This window comes from Argopecten irradians, chromosome 3, assembly GCF_041381155.1.
Source record: "Argopecten irradians isolate NY chromosome 3, Ai_NY, whole genome shotgun sequence".
NCBI classification, from domain to species: Eukaryota; Metazoa; Mollusca; class Bivalvia; order Pectinida; family Pectinidae; genus Argopecten; species Argopecten irradians.
Window position 1 is genome coordinate 10,456,081 of NC_091136.1, and position 14,873 is coordinate 10,470,953.

General features: G+C 33.7%; 1 protein-coding gene across 1 annotated transcript; it reads right to left on the minus strand.

The window, feature by feature from the left end:
• Window positions 1–1,065: 1,065 nt before the first annotated feature.
• On the minus strand, window positions 1,066–14,660 carry LOC138317528 (signal recognition particle receptor subunit alpha-like). The gene is made up of 14 exons (XM_069259267.1): window positions 14,483–14,660; window positions 12,002–12,085; window positions 11,570–11,760; window positions 10,967–11,088; window positions 9,196–9,331; window positions 8,601–8,760; window positions 7,628–7,743; window positions 6,576–6,697; window positions 6,146–6,232; window positions 5,539–5,711; window positions 4,196–4,409; window positions 3,483–3,568; window positions 3,037–3,213; window positions 1,066–1,977 (listed from the first exon to the last, which is right to left on the minus strand). The coding sequence occupies exons 1-14, from the start codon at window positions 14,597–14,599 to the stop codon at window positions 1,852–1,854; spliced, it is 1,911 nt and encodes a 636-aa protein (XP_069115368.1). The 5' UTR covers window positions 14,600–14,660; the 3' UTR covers window positions 1,066–1,851.
• Window positions 14,661–14,873: the final 213 nt, after the last annotated feature.

Below are 14,873 nucleotides of genomic sequence, written 5' to 3' on the forward strand. Positions count from 1 at the left end.
TGGAAGAAGAAGAGGGCAAATCGAGTGAAGCTCGTAAATCAACATATTCAAAATAATTTTTTTGAATATTATGTTTATGGTATTATAATTGATTTTTTAGCTTAAAATGTTTCTGTTGCAATTACTTTGGTGTTTAACGTAGGCAGACTAGACTACATGTAAAAATATAGTATATAGATCAGTTACTAGACTAGACAGATTAAAAGATACTCCTTGTAATTATATGGCGGGCGCTGCTTAAGCCAACTGGCAAAAACTTATGTGTCGGTCACCAGATGAATTTTACGTAATTCTGGAAAATATATTCCTATGTGAGCCTTATACACTTTCGTAGTATTAACCTTTAAATAGTTTTATAAAAAAAGAAACAAAGGTTGGTTCGGACAAAGTAAAAACAACGTCCAGGAAGTTACAATATATATTTTTAAAGAGACAATTCGCTCAAGTTAATTCTTTTACATAATCAAGAAACAAACTATGGCATATTGTTCTACATTTCTTATGAAACATATAACATAAAATATTGACAAATTCCACGTCAATGTTTAGTATTTTAATTGATACCGTCGTAAATACAAATCATTGATCAATACGATTTAGCAGGTACAAATGTACGCTGTACTCATACCCGAGCCAAAGTCACACACGTTAAACAAATGAACTACATAACCACTGAGGAGGTGATAAAATGATATTGAGGCAAGATAATTCGTCTAATAAGGTAAACACACTACTGTCAGAGCGATTTGAGCAGTTCTAGACAAAGGTTGTATTACTCTACGAGCAGGGGACAGGGTTCGGCATACAAGATGTTCGACCACAATGTGTAATGGCGGACAGTGAGCGAGTTTGAACATTTCACACGCATTTCACCACCATGGGCTGTTCTGGCATATCACAGTAGAACCGACTGATCTACTTTCCATTGGAACTGGATTTTTTTTCCGATATATGTACAAATTTTAATGTACTCTTAGACTGAAATGTCCCTTTAAAAACTCTTCGAAATAAAAGTCACATATATTTATATAGGTTAAGTCAAAAGAATGAAGACAAGACCACAGATCAGTTTGTAACCTTTTTTTATAACAAAACGTGCACTTTTTTGTTTCTTGAACAATCAGCCTTTACCTGAGAACATACTGAACAGACAAATATTTTCTGATAAAATCTACAGAAAATTTCATTTCAATTTAATGCAAGAAATTTCTTTCTCGAATAAATACACCATCATTCTACATGTACCTTTTGTTTCTCATATGAATACGTTAATCTAATTAGATAGATTGATGAATACATTAAAAATTTAGTATGTACATGAATATTTTCATAAAGTTATAAACATAATTTACAATGTGATCAAAAGAAAATAAGTTAACAAACAAAATCACACTGACTTCTTAAGTCAGATTATTGCCAATCAAGACAATTTTCATAATCTTTAATTAAAATTTTAGCTATTTTTCATTTTTTTAAAGTACAACAACCTTTCCGAACATGAAATGTTGCAATGAAACTGAATATCCCATCATGTCAATGAATATCAAAAGAGCAGGTTATGTGAATATTTGCACATCAAACTTTCTTATCTTTTGATGCATATTTTTATTTTAGCCTTGAAATGCTTCAGTAATATAAAAAGTTTCAATTTTAAGTCTAAAAAACAATAATAAAACTGGTTGTATTTAACATAATATGATTCTCTTTGTAAAAATTCCATTAAATCCTTCTCCTGCATTGCAAGAGTAAACAAGAGAAAAAATAAGAATCCAAAGAGTCTGAGGAAAAAAATGAGAATCAAAATATCAAGGATGAACACAGTGTGAAAAACTGAGGATAAATGATGTGGGATTACTTGAGGAGAGAACTGACCACAGCCTTAACATTAAGGTTGCGGAGGTCTGTGTACGTCTGTCCCGTTCCCACAAATACAATGGGTTGGCCTGTGGTATAAGTCATGGATATAGCCGCACCAACCTGTAACAACAGAAAAATAAGTGTTCACACAAAATGTAGTCAAAGTACTCATGCCATGTAAAAGAATGCTACAAAAAATTACATAATGTATCACCCAAAACGAAGAAATTTGTATAACACAAAACTACAAAACATCAGTCTATACTTTGCAAAAACATTGTGCATTGAAATTACCTTAACACTTTAACAACCAATACACTAGTTTTTTACTACAAGCATTACATAGAATGCAGTATTGTAATGGAAAATTTAAGTAAAAGATCTATACTTTAGGACTCTGAAACATATTTGAGGTACAACCTATGAAATAAATCTTTAACTCTTTCCGTACCTAGACGTAGTTATTAATCTTGACGTGAATATTTTTGGAAATGCTGGACAAGATGTATAATTAATATTATGTGCAAATTCATTTTATTTAGATATGTTAAGATTAGTGGAATGATTTGCGCTCTTTCAAATCATTTTATGAATTATTTAAAACCTGCATCAAGATCTATTTTGATATTGCAATGGTGCAACAAACTGCCGTTTTTTTAATGATTATGCCTGTTTGATTTATTTTATTCTTCTGCTATGAAAAAGATTACATGATCAATATAAATATTTATTTAGCATCCAGGAAGTTTGCTTTGAACTCATAGAAATATTAGATTTATTGTGAAAAAAAAATATGTTGATATGGAGTGTCCACTATAGTCGACAATGGGAAAGAGAGAGGTGAAAATCCTATCTATTATAGTGGACAACGGTACAGAAAGAGTTAATATCTTCCATAGCATTGCATGGAAGCAATATTTTTAGATAAAAACTAGATTCAATGGTTGACCAATCTACAAAAATGTTTTGTAATCTAAACATCTGTATTATCTTTTAACATCATTTTGACATTTTAATCATGTTAATTTGAACTCTAAGCCAATGGCTAACTAACATCCATGTAACCCCTTATCTGAAATCATGACAAACAAATAATTCCAGAATCAACCCTGCCCCGAACTACAGAAATATCTTAACTGGCTGATCTTTTCATAGAATTACAAAATAGATGTAACTGACCTTATCATCAATGGTATCAAACTTGGTAAGAATGATACCATCTATGACACGGGGATTTTCACTGGCCGAGTGATCAATCAAGGCTTTGTTGAACTTAGACAGCTGGTCAACAGCCTCATTTCCAACTAAAGCTTCTCCTACGAACAGAACCAGGTCCGGCTGGTTCACACGAATTAACTGAAAATTGGAAACAATACAAAATTAATCACATCCTGACTTTCTAGGTACTTTTTAAATCTCATTCATGCTAAAACTACACACATGGGAAGCTGTAAAATTCTTCATTGCAACACTTATTAACCTCTTTGAAATTAAAGTCTCATACACCTTAATGCATATTTCGAAGAATGAAGTATATTCATCGCCTCATATTGGATCTTTAATATTGTTTCTTGGGAGGAGTTTTAGGAGAAAGAATGGCCTTATTTGTCTCGTCTGAAAATTACCTTAGATAAAGCCCTCATCAGGGGCTCGTTGTCCTGCATACGTCCTGCAGTGTCCACCAGGACGACGTCAATGTGGTAGTCACGAGCTGCAAATATAACACATCATAGTTTAAATATGACAAAGGAGAAAAAGTTCTATCTGAAAAAATAGGTCTCTTTAGGATAACCTAAAACTTTTAACTGCAACTGTGATTTTTAATGAAATGTACATATTTGTGTATTGTATTGCTAAGGCTCTTTTTAATTATTATCATAACACCACACACAAATCAATAAAACCCTCTTTAAAATAGATTTGAAAATCTTAAAGATGCTCCACCGCCGACAGAGCATAAATGACATTCATCATTTGAACAATAATTGGTGTTTAATCGTGTATATATATGTCTAATTAACACAACAAATAATCTAAAAATAATTTATTCCGCATTTAGTGCATGCGCAATCAGTACTTCATTCCATATAGGATATAGAGACACAGAATTTTTTGCGATGCAATTAATTATTTTTAATATTTTTATCTTGAAGTAAAATTAGAAACTCAAACTTTTCAATGGTGGTAATGGTATAAAGTAAGTAACTTTTGTATCTGAAGAAAAATACTAAATCGTCTGCCCCTGTTTTTGATAGTGAAAAAATTCCATTTGTCAGCGGTGGAGCATCTTTAAAAGAAAATCAGGCATATTTACGTGTGTGACTTCGTTAAAACCTACCATAATTAATGGCTTCCATAGCTATACCAGCAGCATCCTTGCCATAGCCTTTCTCATACAGTTTGACCATGTGCTGACCATCTCCATTGGCACTAGGGTGAAGGGCATTCAGCTTTCGAGTGTGTGTCCTCAACTGTTCTACCGCACCAGCACGGAATGTATCACAGGCAGCAATCAATACTCGGAATCCATTTTCAATGAGCCAGAAACAAATCTACAAAACAAATGTCACTCAATGGTGAACCCTAGAAACACAATAATGTGAACCAACCAGAAAAACTAATTCACATAACAAAGGGCATTGTTTAACAGTCTGTGACTGTAACTTTTTTCACTGCTAGTCATTTGGACTAGTAAACCCCAAAATTTTACTAGTCCGACTATTTAATCATTAGTCCAAATGAAATATACCGCCACTTTGCTTCAGCACCTCAGTCATGATAAGTTTACGATTTTTGACACAAATTACAGCCTGGATACGTTCATGAACACAAATTTTCGCAAAATAATACATCCCGACTGAAATAATTGGATACACTATGCACTCAAAATGTGATTAAAAATGCAATTGACCAACGCTCTTGTAAATACAGTATATTTACTGATTTTAATTGCACGCAGAGCCACTAGTCTTACTCGACTAGTTCATTTCAATTGGCACTAGTCCGGTTGTAAAATTACTAGTCGTGGGCATCGGACTAGTGCTTAAAGTCGCACACTGGTTTTATCAAGATCTTGAAACCCTATGCAACCAACCAGACACAATATTTTAGAGTGTATAGACACGGAATTTATCCCTACCTTTCCCCCTCCTCTCCCACCCACCCAAGTCAAAGTCTCTCCCCCTCCTCTCCCACCCACCCAAGTCAAAGTATAAAGTAGGTTCTACACAGTGTCATTGAAGGTAGTTTTAGCTATCCTTCAATACCAATCGTGTATGAAGGTACAAAGCCTAATAGAATCAAACATGGGTCTGTGAAGTGGACAGGGATATCTCAACACGTGTGAAAGATTTTGGGTGATCAACTCGAGGCTTTTGATTCTTTTTTCTCCCATACTCAGTAGAAAAAAATGACGAAATTCCACTTGGTTTCCAGTTTTTTCATCACAGCATTATCGCAGGAATGTCGTTATGCGTCAAAATTGATGACATCACTTCATTGTCTAGCGCTTGTGAGCTGTTTTACATCCCCCTGTGTAAGATAGAGTTATCTTTCCCTAGCAACCACGGGATATCCCTGTGAAGTATTGGAGAAAATGCAATTCTCACTAAGCAAAGAAACCCTGGCTTTTTCAGATCCCCCTAACTTTGCTTCAGTATTAAAAACCACAGTCATTCTCACCTTGGCTAGATTTGTGGATTTACCAACACCATTTACTCCACAAAAAGTGATTGTGTATGGTCTCTTTTGTTGTTTAGCCTCCATTGCATCTCGAAGAATGTCGATTCGACGTTTTGGCAGCAGAATCTGGACACAAGATTCATTTAGGGCTGTCTTCACAGTATGGGCAACGGCTGTAAAAAAGTACAAGCTTGGTGTTATTGTACCAGTCAACTTGTCCAGAGTCATCATCTATATTGTACAACAGATAACTAAATTGATGATCAAATACCTACACAGGATAACATTGCTTTACAACAGAGACTTAACACATTTGGTAAGCTGGATGTCATACTCAAAGTGAAAAGTATAATAATAAATGAATTTCAGCAACACATCAACGAATAACCATTTTTAATCAAATATATCACATTGACAAGAGAACCTCAACTGTATTGTAAAACAAAATTGAAGCACATTATCTCCCCGTGAAGAAAAGACAGCTTATAATAAGAATATCACAGATGGCAAAATAACATTAATCAGCTAGGAATATTGTTACAAGCTTACACAACAATGCTTCAAATTACCACTAGGTAAAACTACTGTAGGACTATAGACAACTCACTGTTAAAAGTTCCCAAAGTGCGTCCCTCAAGTTTAGCAGCCACTGAGTCGCACAACTTCACAGCGATGTCAGATGCAACATTCTTAGCTGAAAAGACACAGTATTGAGAATGTAAGTATGTAAACTATATATGTATATAAATTATAAACACAGTCATTACCTTTTTTTTTACTTATTGATAGGTATTGAAGGATAGCTAAAACTACCTTCAATGACACTATGCAGAACTTATTTTATGCTTTGACTTCGAAAATATTTTTATTATTGTGTAATTAAATATCCAGCACAATATCAAGTGAGTTATTTAAGAAATATTCAAAAATACCCAGGAAATCAATTTTCAGTTTATCATCTATGCCAAGTTTTTCACTAGGGTTGAGATATTCAGACCTATGTAGGACTCTAACTTCCTGTATACTACTGTACTTACAAACAAGATGGTCCTTCATTTTCTCCAGGGCAGAACTCAGATCTTCTTTAGTCAGAGTTTTAGATCCAATCAGATTCTTAAACATACTAAACATCCCTGATCCACCAGCTTTAGCACTGCTCCTGTACAAAAGGAAACTAATGTTATAAAACATTGGAAGCAATAATGACACTAAATCATGATTGTTTTTTTTAAGCTATTCCAGCACCAGCTCCACAGAAATTACTTTGCTTATCATGGATATCCTATCATATTAAATCAGTGTAAAACTCATCAACTTGAGCAGAAGGTTAATTCAAAGAAGGACAAAGACTGTAAAACTAGTTAACTGATATCTATCCGACAGAAAGCCTTGCACCACCAGTAAGTCAACTCTACGCTGCAACAAATGTAGTGGTACAATACTACCAGTTGTGACCATGTCAGCATTCCTAAGGATATTCTATTCACAAAATTTGGAAAAATTAAGCAATTTTGATAAATCCTTCTTCTTGATGATGCCAAGGTGGCCACTTGCAATGAAATTGGATGATTTTTAAATTAGGGGCAACGGCAACCATATAGACTTATTGGTGTTCAAGGAAATCACTGGAAACCCAATTGTGAAGAAACAGACAAATACACTAACTGGGTTTCCACATCAAAGATGCAGTACTATAAAAAGTTTTTTATTGAACCAACCCTATATTCAAAGGTACTCGGTAAGCTGCAATTTGGAGTCTTGAGGTTAGATAAATAATCAATAACCATATTACTCCTTCTATCAGAAAACATACCAATTATAACAAATCTATGATAAAGTGTGAGTGTACCAGTACAATAGATTTACATCAGTTATCACTATTAATCAAAATCTATTTGTCATACATAATCATCGAATGATTTTCCCAACGAGTTGAGGAGAATGATGATGAAGGTGCTTAACTGCATGCCCTTATCTTTAACCAAGAAATTCTTTACAGGAAAAAATTGAAATACAATCCAATTTAATACACCATAATAGAACCAGACAACTTGCCAGACATAACATATATATGACATATTGCACATACTTAGTGTTTCCTTTGGAGGCTGTCTGATTCACCTCCTCTTCATAATCATCCTCATCTTCTTCCTCCTCCTCCTCGATGTCCTTGATGCCACCTTTCATTGAGCCGACCAAAGACTTCTGTAATGAATGATCAGGACTTTTAAAACACAGCCATTTTTGCCATTCATATTACTACATCAATAAAATGTAACACATCACTCAAGACTTTTGTCTGAAGTCATCTCGGGCTTATAGCTTGTTGCATTCGGAACTTAAATAATACTTTTACATAAAACTTCACATTATATGAGCCTTTAAAATAAAACAGAGCACTTAACAAGAAACCCAGAGAGCCTGTATCGCTTTATTGGAATGCCAAGTAATGTTCTAAATATGGGATCATTGTTTCTTTTAAGATTTACTTCAAATTTCCCTATTGGGACAAACTCTGTTACTCTTCCCCAAGGATCGATGTATCAAGCCAAATTTGGTTACATTCCATGCAGAATTCTATGACTAGTAGCGTTTTAAAGGATTTATCTCTATTTTCCCTATTGGGCCCAACCCCTCTTTCCCCCCGGGAGGTCAGAGCCAAAATTTATAAAAACTCTGTTCCCTTTCCCCCAGGATGTTTCTGGCCAAATTTGGTACATTCCATGCAGAACTCTATGACTATATATAGCTAGTGGCTATTTAAAGGAAATGTTGACGGACTACGGACGTCGCGCCATGACATAAGCTCAGCGGCCCTTTGAGCCAGTTGAGGTAAAAATGGGAAAAAATCAATGAAAAAATTGATGTTACTTTCCTTATCAAACAAAATACTATCTTAGAAATAAAGATGTTCAGAAATGGGCCATATTCCATGTGAGCATGCCAACAATACACACTGACACAGTGTGAAAAAGTTTGTTTAACAACCACAGATCTCACAGAAATGGGAGGTGTTGATCTAATTTGTACTCAAAATATTTAAATAAGAGAACAAATCTGACCTCAGCCATGGAAGGCTCAAATTCCTCATCTGGGGGTTTACTGCTGTCACCATTAGTACTGCTGAAATCCAGATTCTTAACGTCTTTGGTGTTTCCAGCTCCGTCCCATACCCGACCAATTTTTCCTTTTTTCTTAGTCTCAGGGGTAGTGCTTTTGGGGCTGAAACAACACAGATTATCAACATCATCATAATCATTTCGTATTCCTCACATTTTCCTTGGATCATCAGAAAGCTAGATTTATTACAATAAAAGTACTATAATGGTATATATACTTCACATGAATTTTCTTATGCATTAGTACCATAGCTTCTGTTTTATTTCAACAACAAATATTAATTCATGCATTAAAATTTGTTTTAACAGACAGCAAATAAAATTGATCACATAATCAGTTTGTTCATACAACATTGCGATTTTTCATAAATTTTCAACTATCCAAGCTTTCTATCAGTTGTAATAATTGTTACATATTGCAATACTTTATATCTTAGAACAAGGAATGCATGGGTGAACCAAAATCAGACACCATATAAAACAATGTTCTATAATGACAAAGCGTAGAACTAAAAACATATAGAAAACACAGTCTTGCCTGCTTTTCGCTTTCTTTCCACCCTGCATTTTCTCAAAGAATTTTTCGCGATTTTTTCTCAGTGTTTCTTCATCAAGGCTTCCATTGACAGCAGGCGAGGTTTTCTCTACTACTTCAGGCTCTTTTATAGTCACAGCTGAAACGAAACAAGATGGAAGACTCAAACAACTGTAACTTTTATCTGAGAATATCTTAAGTTTAAACTATGTATATATATACAGTATAACCCCTCTAACTCGAATCCGGAATTCCTCAAATACCCCCTATTCGTCGAACTGGTCGTACTGTCCCTACAGTGTCCCTATATAATTTATGTAACAATACCCCGGATAGCTCGAAAAGCTATTCATCGAATATCCTTCATTCCTCCAACAGAAATATATTCTTGTTTCATCAAATACATAGTATTTACCCATGTATTCGTTGAACAGGTGTTCGATCCTTGAGAATTTTTTTACCTGTGTCACACCTGAATGCACCAACCAACATGGATAATTGCTCACGAACTTGTGTTTATACAGGTGTCGTATCAAGCCTTTAGGTAATTAAGGGATTAACGGTGTCAGTATTACCTACCTACACGATCACAAGTCATTGTTTGATGTTAAATTTATTTGAACATTTTAGAAAAGGCATTAAATTATCTATCTTTCACTCGTAACTCTCCGCTGTAATTACGAATATAATAAAGTTGTTGATGCATGTTTATATATGCATTGTGAAATGACAAAAGAGGCGGAAGAAATCCCTAATGTCTGCCTAACTATATTAGTTCATTTTTTAATTTCTATGTTGTTTTCATTCGACAGGCCAACACAATGTTATTTATCGAAAGATGTAACGATACCATATAATATGCAAAGTACATTTTATCAGTGCATCCGTATCTTTTCCCGTATACAGTATTGTGTTTGGTAACTTTACTCGTGAACACATGTACATGTAACTCAACACTTTTACAAAAAATAAATCTATAGGTATCGTTACTTATGTTCGTAATTTTTATGCTGGTTAATAACTTGTGAGTATGTATTTTTTAAATGTTTTAAATGGTTTGTGATAATTAAATAATAGAAAATGCACCCTTTGTTGACCAATATGGATTGTACATTGACCTAGATGACGATTGCTTACTCTGCTGTGAATGACATTTAATTTAGGGCTTTCTTGTAAGCATTTTCAAACGCTCAATTTATGTTATACATATTTTGTTCAACTTGATATTATTATCAATAAAACACTTAAATAAAGAAATCCAAAATGCTGAAAGATAGGGTAATTAAAATGTCATTGCCGTGCATTGTTTGTCATAGTTTGAGACCGGACATTTTGACTGTTGCTCGTGACCAACCTCGGATGAGTTGAAAACACTGTATTCCTCGAACTATTGACCTGGTCCCCTGCTGTTATAGGGGTTATAGGGGTTTTACTGTATGTAACTTCCAAATGCATAATCATAATTCTATTTCAATTATTTCTTCCATAATAAAGGTTTAAAACAATTCATAAGGAAGACACAGATACATGATATCATTATATCAATTAAAGGAAATATTATGGAACAAGGAAACCATTACTATGGCTATCAACACCATTTCTTATTTAAAGGGAGTTATTTCCCATGTGCTGCAAATTAATCATATACAACACTCCTTGGAGGACTAGGGGAGATAACTATGACATACAGAAGAAATTTGATTAAATCACTTTTAATCTGATAATCAACAGCTGTAAAAGGTTTTTTTTTTATTAATTTTGGTAATGGACTCACTTTTTACAGGTTTGTTTTCTTTTCCTTTTGCCTTTGTCGGTTTCTTCTCTTCACCTTTCTTTTCCACCATAGATGACACGGTTTTTTGAGACTTCTTAGAATCTTCAAAGCTCCTCATTGGTCTGATATAGCAATGTAATAACATACCATACACTTAAAGTTTTAAAAACATCTTTTTTTCATTTAAAAGCTATCTAGTACTGAATCTTAAATACATTTCTAGGTAACAATAGCACCTCAGACACAAAAAAAGCAATTATAATTTATAAATTATAGACACACATATCATTATTGTAACAAAACTAAAAATAAACTTTCCCATCAAACAATAAACCTAAATTTGATCTACATCTTGACACATAAATAAATGAACTTCAATATTTAAAATCTTTAACATTCAAATAATTTCTTTTTAAATTATTCCTCTTTAGGTAAAAGTGTCAGATTGAAAAAAACCCTGAACCAAATAACATTTGAGCAATAAAGATAAAAACTGATTTTTTTTTTATCAGACAAATCTATGATATTAAATAAATGCACTAATCAAGAGCCAATATAACTATAGACAAGGACTATGATAACTACTGATATGAGTAACTCTACCTTCGAACTTTCTCCACTCGACTCTCTTCCTCACGAAGCTTCAGTGCAGAGTGAAACACATCACTGAAATCCAAATTTCGTGACATCTTCCCATTCTGAATATCATCTTTGTACTTGTTACGAAACTCAAGCTGTATATCGCTTAAAAACTTATCAATATAGGATAACTGCAGTATCTTTTGATAACCCACCTACAAAAACAATAAATTCTATTTCAGCTTGACATATGAGAGCTGTGAAAAAAAATCAATCAGTTTACTTTACAGTTTTAATGAGTCCCAGTACAAAGAAATATAGAGTTTTCTCAAAAATTTGGCTAGTTCCACAGGAAAATCATGTAACTCACTGATAACATTAAGACATAATTTCCATACTTAAGCTTGGTTTTCTTCTGTTTTTCAAAATAATCATCCTTAACTTCAATTGACTTACCACAAACACCAATTCAAACTCATTATCAAGTTTGTATTTCAAGGTCAAAGCCTCATGAGTGAAGGAGTTATTTCCTGATCGCTCCTGAAAAAAAGATGTTCAGTATAAACTTATAGGTTTCAAAGGTGTTCAGGTAGGTGTATCATTTAAAGTTGTATTGCTGCTAATTTCACTATATCCAACCTCATAAAACCTAAGATTTTTTTCAGTAAGAATGAAAAAAAAAAACCCAATTAATCAATGCAAAAATATGGCACAGCTAGTCCAAGGTTCATTAAATTTTCTTTTTTTGGCAAAATGTATGTTGCTACATATATAAGCTAGTCCAAGTGTTCATTAAATTCTTCTTTTTTATTTGGCAAAATGTGATGTTGCTAACATATAATTATAATGTCTTTTGGGAGTACATGTAAATATTTGAAACATGTAAATATGTAACATTCTGAATAAATATTAAAAATATTTGAATGATTTCCTATGGTAATTATTTCTGTAACTAATAAAATAACAAATTAAATCGACATAGTATTAGTTGACTATCTTCAGAGATATAGATAGTATACTATCTAAATCTTTTTAAGATTGAATTACCTCCCTTACAACTTTCGTTTTTTGGATGTTGTTGTTTGTCGTCACAGAAAGCAGACAATATATAAATTGATTCGAGAGTATTTATCTTAGAATAAAGCCGATATCATACATCACCCCTGACTAACATTGTATTGGTGAGGTAATATTTGCTGAAATTTTGTATTTTTATGCTAAAAAGTTTATTTTCTTCTGAAATTGAAAATATTGTTGATAATTTTGGAATGTCATCTTTCTAAATACTAAACCATTTAAAACTCGTGTTTGGAATGCCGCGTCAAACTAGTCAATCCAAATCATGATAATTTCTTCTTCACGATAATATGTCGCAAGCCAGTACACAAAATATGCTTTAGCATGGATCCAGCTTACTCCAACAATGTTAGAGGTCTAGCACGACGAGACACTTTTGGAACATTACGTCGTGTCTAACTTCTAACTTCCGATAGGCCATTTACCCGATGCTGAGGGTAACATTTTCAAAGTTTGGATTGTGACAATATAAAACGTTTAAATCATATTTAAATAGTCATCAATGTCAAACACCTACCTCTTTTTTTTCATAGATTAACAAAATAAGCCGTAAAATCCATCTAAAACAAATATTTACATCTTCTATTAAACCTTAACTTTCATGACCCAGACAAAACTTGCAATCCGGCCGGTAAATAGAAAAAACGAATTGCAAAGTCCCAAAACCCTTGACCTGCCATTACTTTTACTTGTATTCTGCCTGCTTGAATTCGTGTTCCGTTTTTTGTAGTAACCAGTCGCCATGTTTAAAACTAGGTCAAAATGTTTGACCAATAAAAACACACATTATTATATCTATAAACCAATAAAATCAATAAAAACAATCAGCTGACCAGCCAGGTAAGTCACCTGACTGGTACCTACCCACACCTATAGACAAAGAATGTGCTCATCCATCCATGCACTCTCTCATTCCAGGTAATATACAGGTATACAGGTAAACAAGACAGTGACATATAGACAGTACTGGGACAGCACATACATGTAGTGCAGGGGTGCAGCTGAACTTATTACTATACATCAATACACTAATACTAATTACATAAACTAATTAGTTACTTAATTAATTACATAATTAATTACCCTGCCACAACCAGTCGCCATGTTTAAAACTAGGTCAAAATGTTACGGAAAGTATTCATCATATCTAATCCGCTAAAATACTATTTTATGAGGCCTCAAGTTATGATTTTACTAGATAAATGGGATAATTAATACCTAAACTGTAAGTACACATCAATGTTATCTGTGTTAGAGCTATAAATATTGATATTATTGCATTTTTCCTTCCAACTTCATCAGACGTCGGAAGCTGCATCAAAGAAATAGGCCTTCGGAAATGAGTCGTCAAACAGCAAAGTAACGTCCGATAAAAAAAAACGGCTGACCAGTCGACTTTCATGTTATGGGAGTAGGATCTAGCTATAAGTATGAAATAATTGGAAACCAATAAAAACATTTGAAGGAGTGATTCAGTGCAGCAGTGCTCCAATAGCACCCATAGAGACTACTTCGTACCTTTACGGAAAGCATAGAAGGTCGGGTACGTATATTCGTGCTGTTATACTTCTTACTGCTGTTTTGTATTGAGTTGGTAATCATATATTGGGACACACTTGGGGATCATTTAAGGTTTAGATATTGTGGTAGATAGAATTAACTTAGTACGTCGCAAACAAAGATTGTAGTGGAATGGGCATCTTGTTCGTTTTCCCGCAATATCTTGAACAATTCAATCGTTCTATGGAATAAAACACATGTTGTAACTTAACGTCTGTCTGTTTACAAATGATGACACGCAATGAAACATATGTTTTAAGGTTTGTTGACACGTGTGGTACAAACTCTTAATTTTTTTACCTGTAAAATAACGGTCTTGATCAAGGAGTTGATGGATGGTGTAAAAAGTTGGGATGTTCCCTGGAAATACCAGAGAACAATGCCCCCTTTGCTGAAAATAGCGAAGAAGTCCAACATTTTCTCTCGTGTCAAAATGTTTCGATTTAATGACCGGAAGTAGTTATTTCATAACCGGAAGTAGACGTACTTTCCCGAACTTAAACGAGTACTCTGTCGAAGGTTTTCATTGGCTAACAATATGACGCGTAGTTTGATCCACTATGCATAGTAAATGGGCCCAAACATTACGCTAACAAAGTAGACCGTTAATATTTATATCCATACATGTAAACTATAAAACCAACAGTGTAAACGATTTGATTATAGTATAAAATAGTGTATGTTTTTTGCA

Coding starts and splice junctions, on each gene's coding strand:
- LOC138317528 (XM_069259267.1), bottom strand. CDS start 14,599: ATGTTGGACTTCTTCGCTATTTTCAGCAAAGGGGGCATTGTTCTCTGG. Junction 3,214..3,482: donor TGATGAGGGCTTTATCTAAG/GTAATTTTCAGA, acceptor TCCAATTTTCAG/TTAATTCGTGTGAACCAGCC. Junction 1,978..3,036: donor TTGATACCATTGATGATAAG/GTCAGTTACATC, acceptor CTGTTGTTACAG/GTTGGTGCGGCTATATCCAT.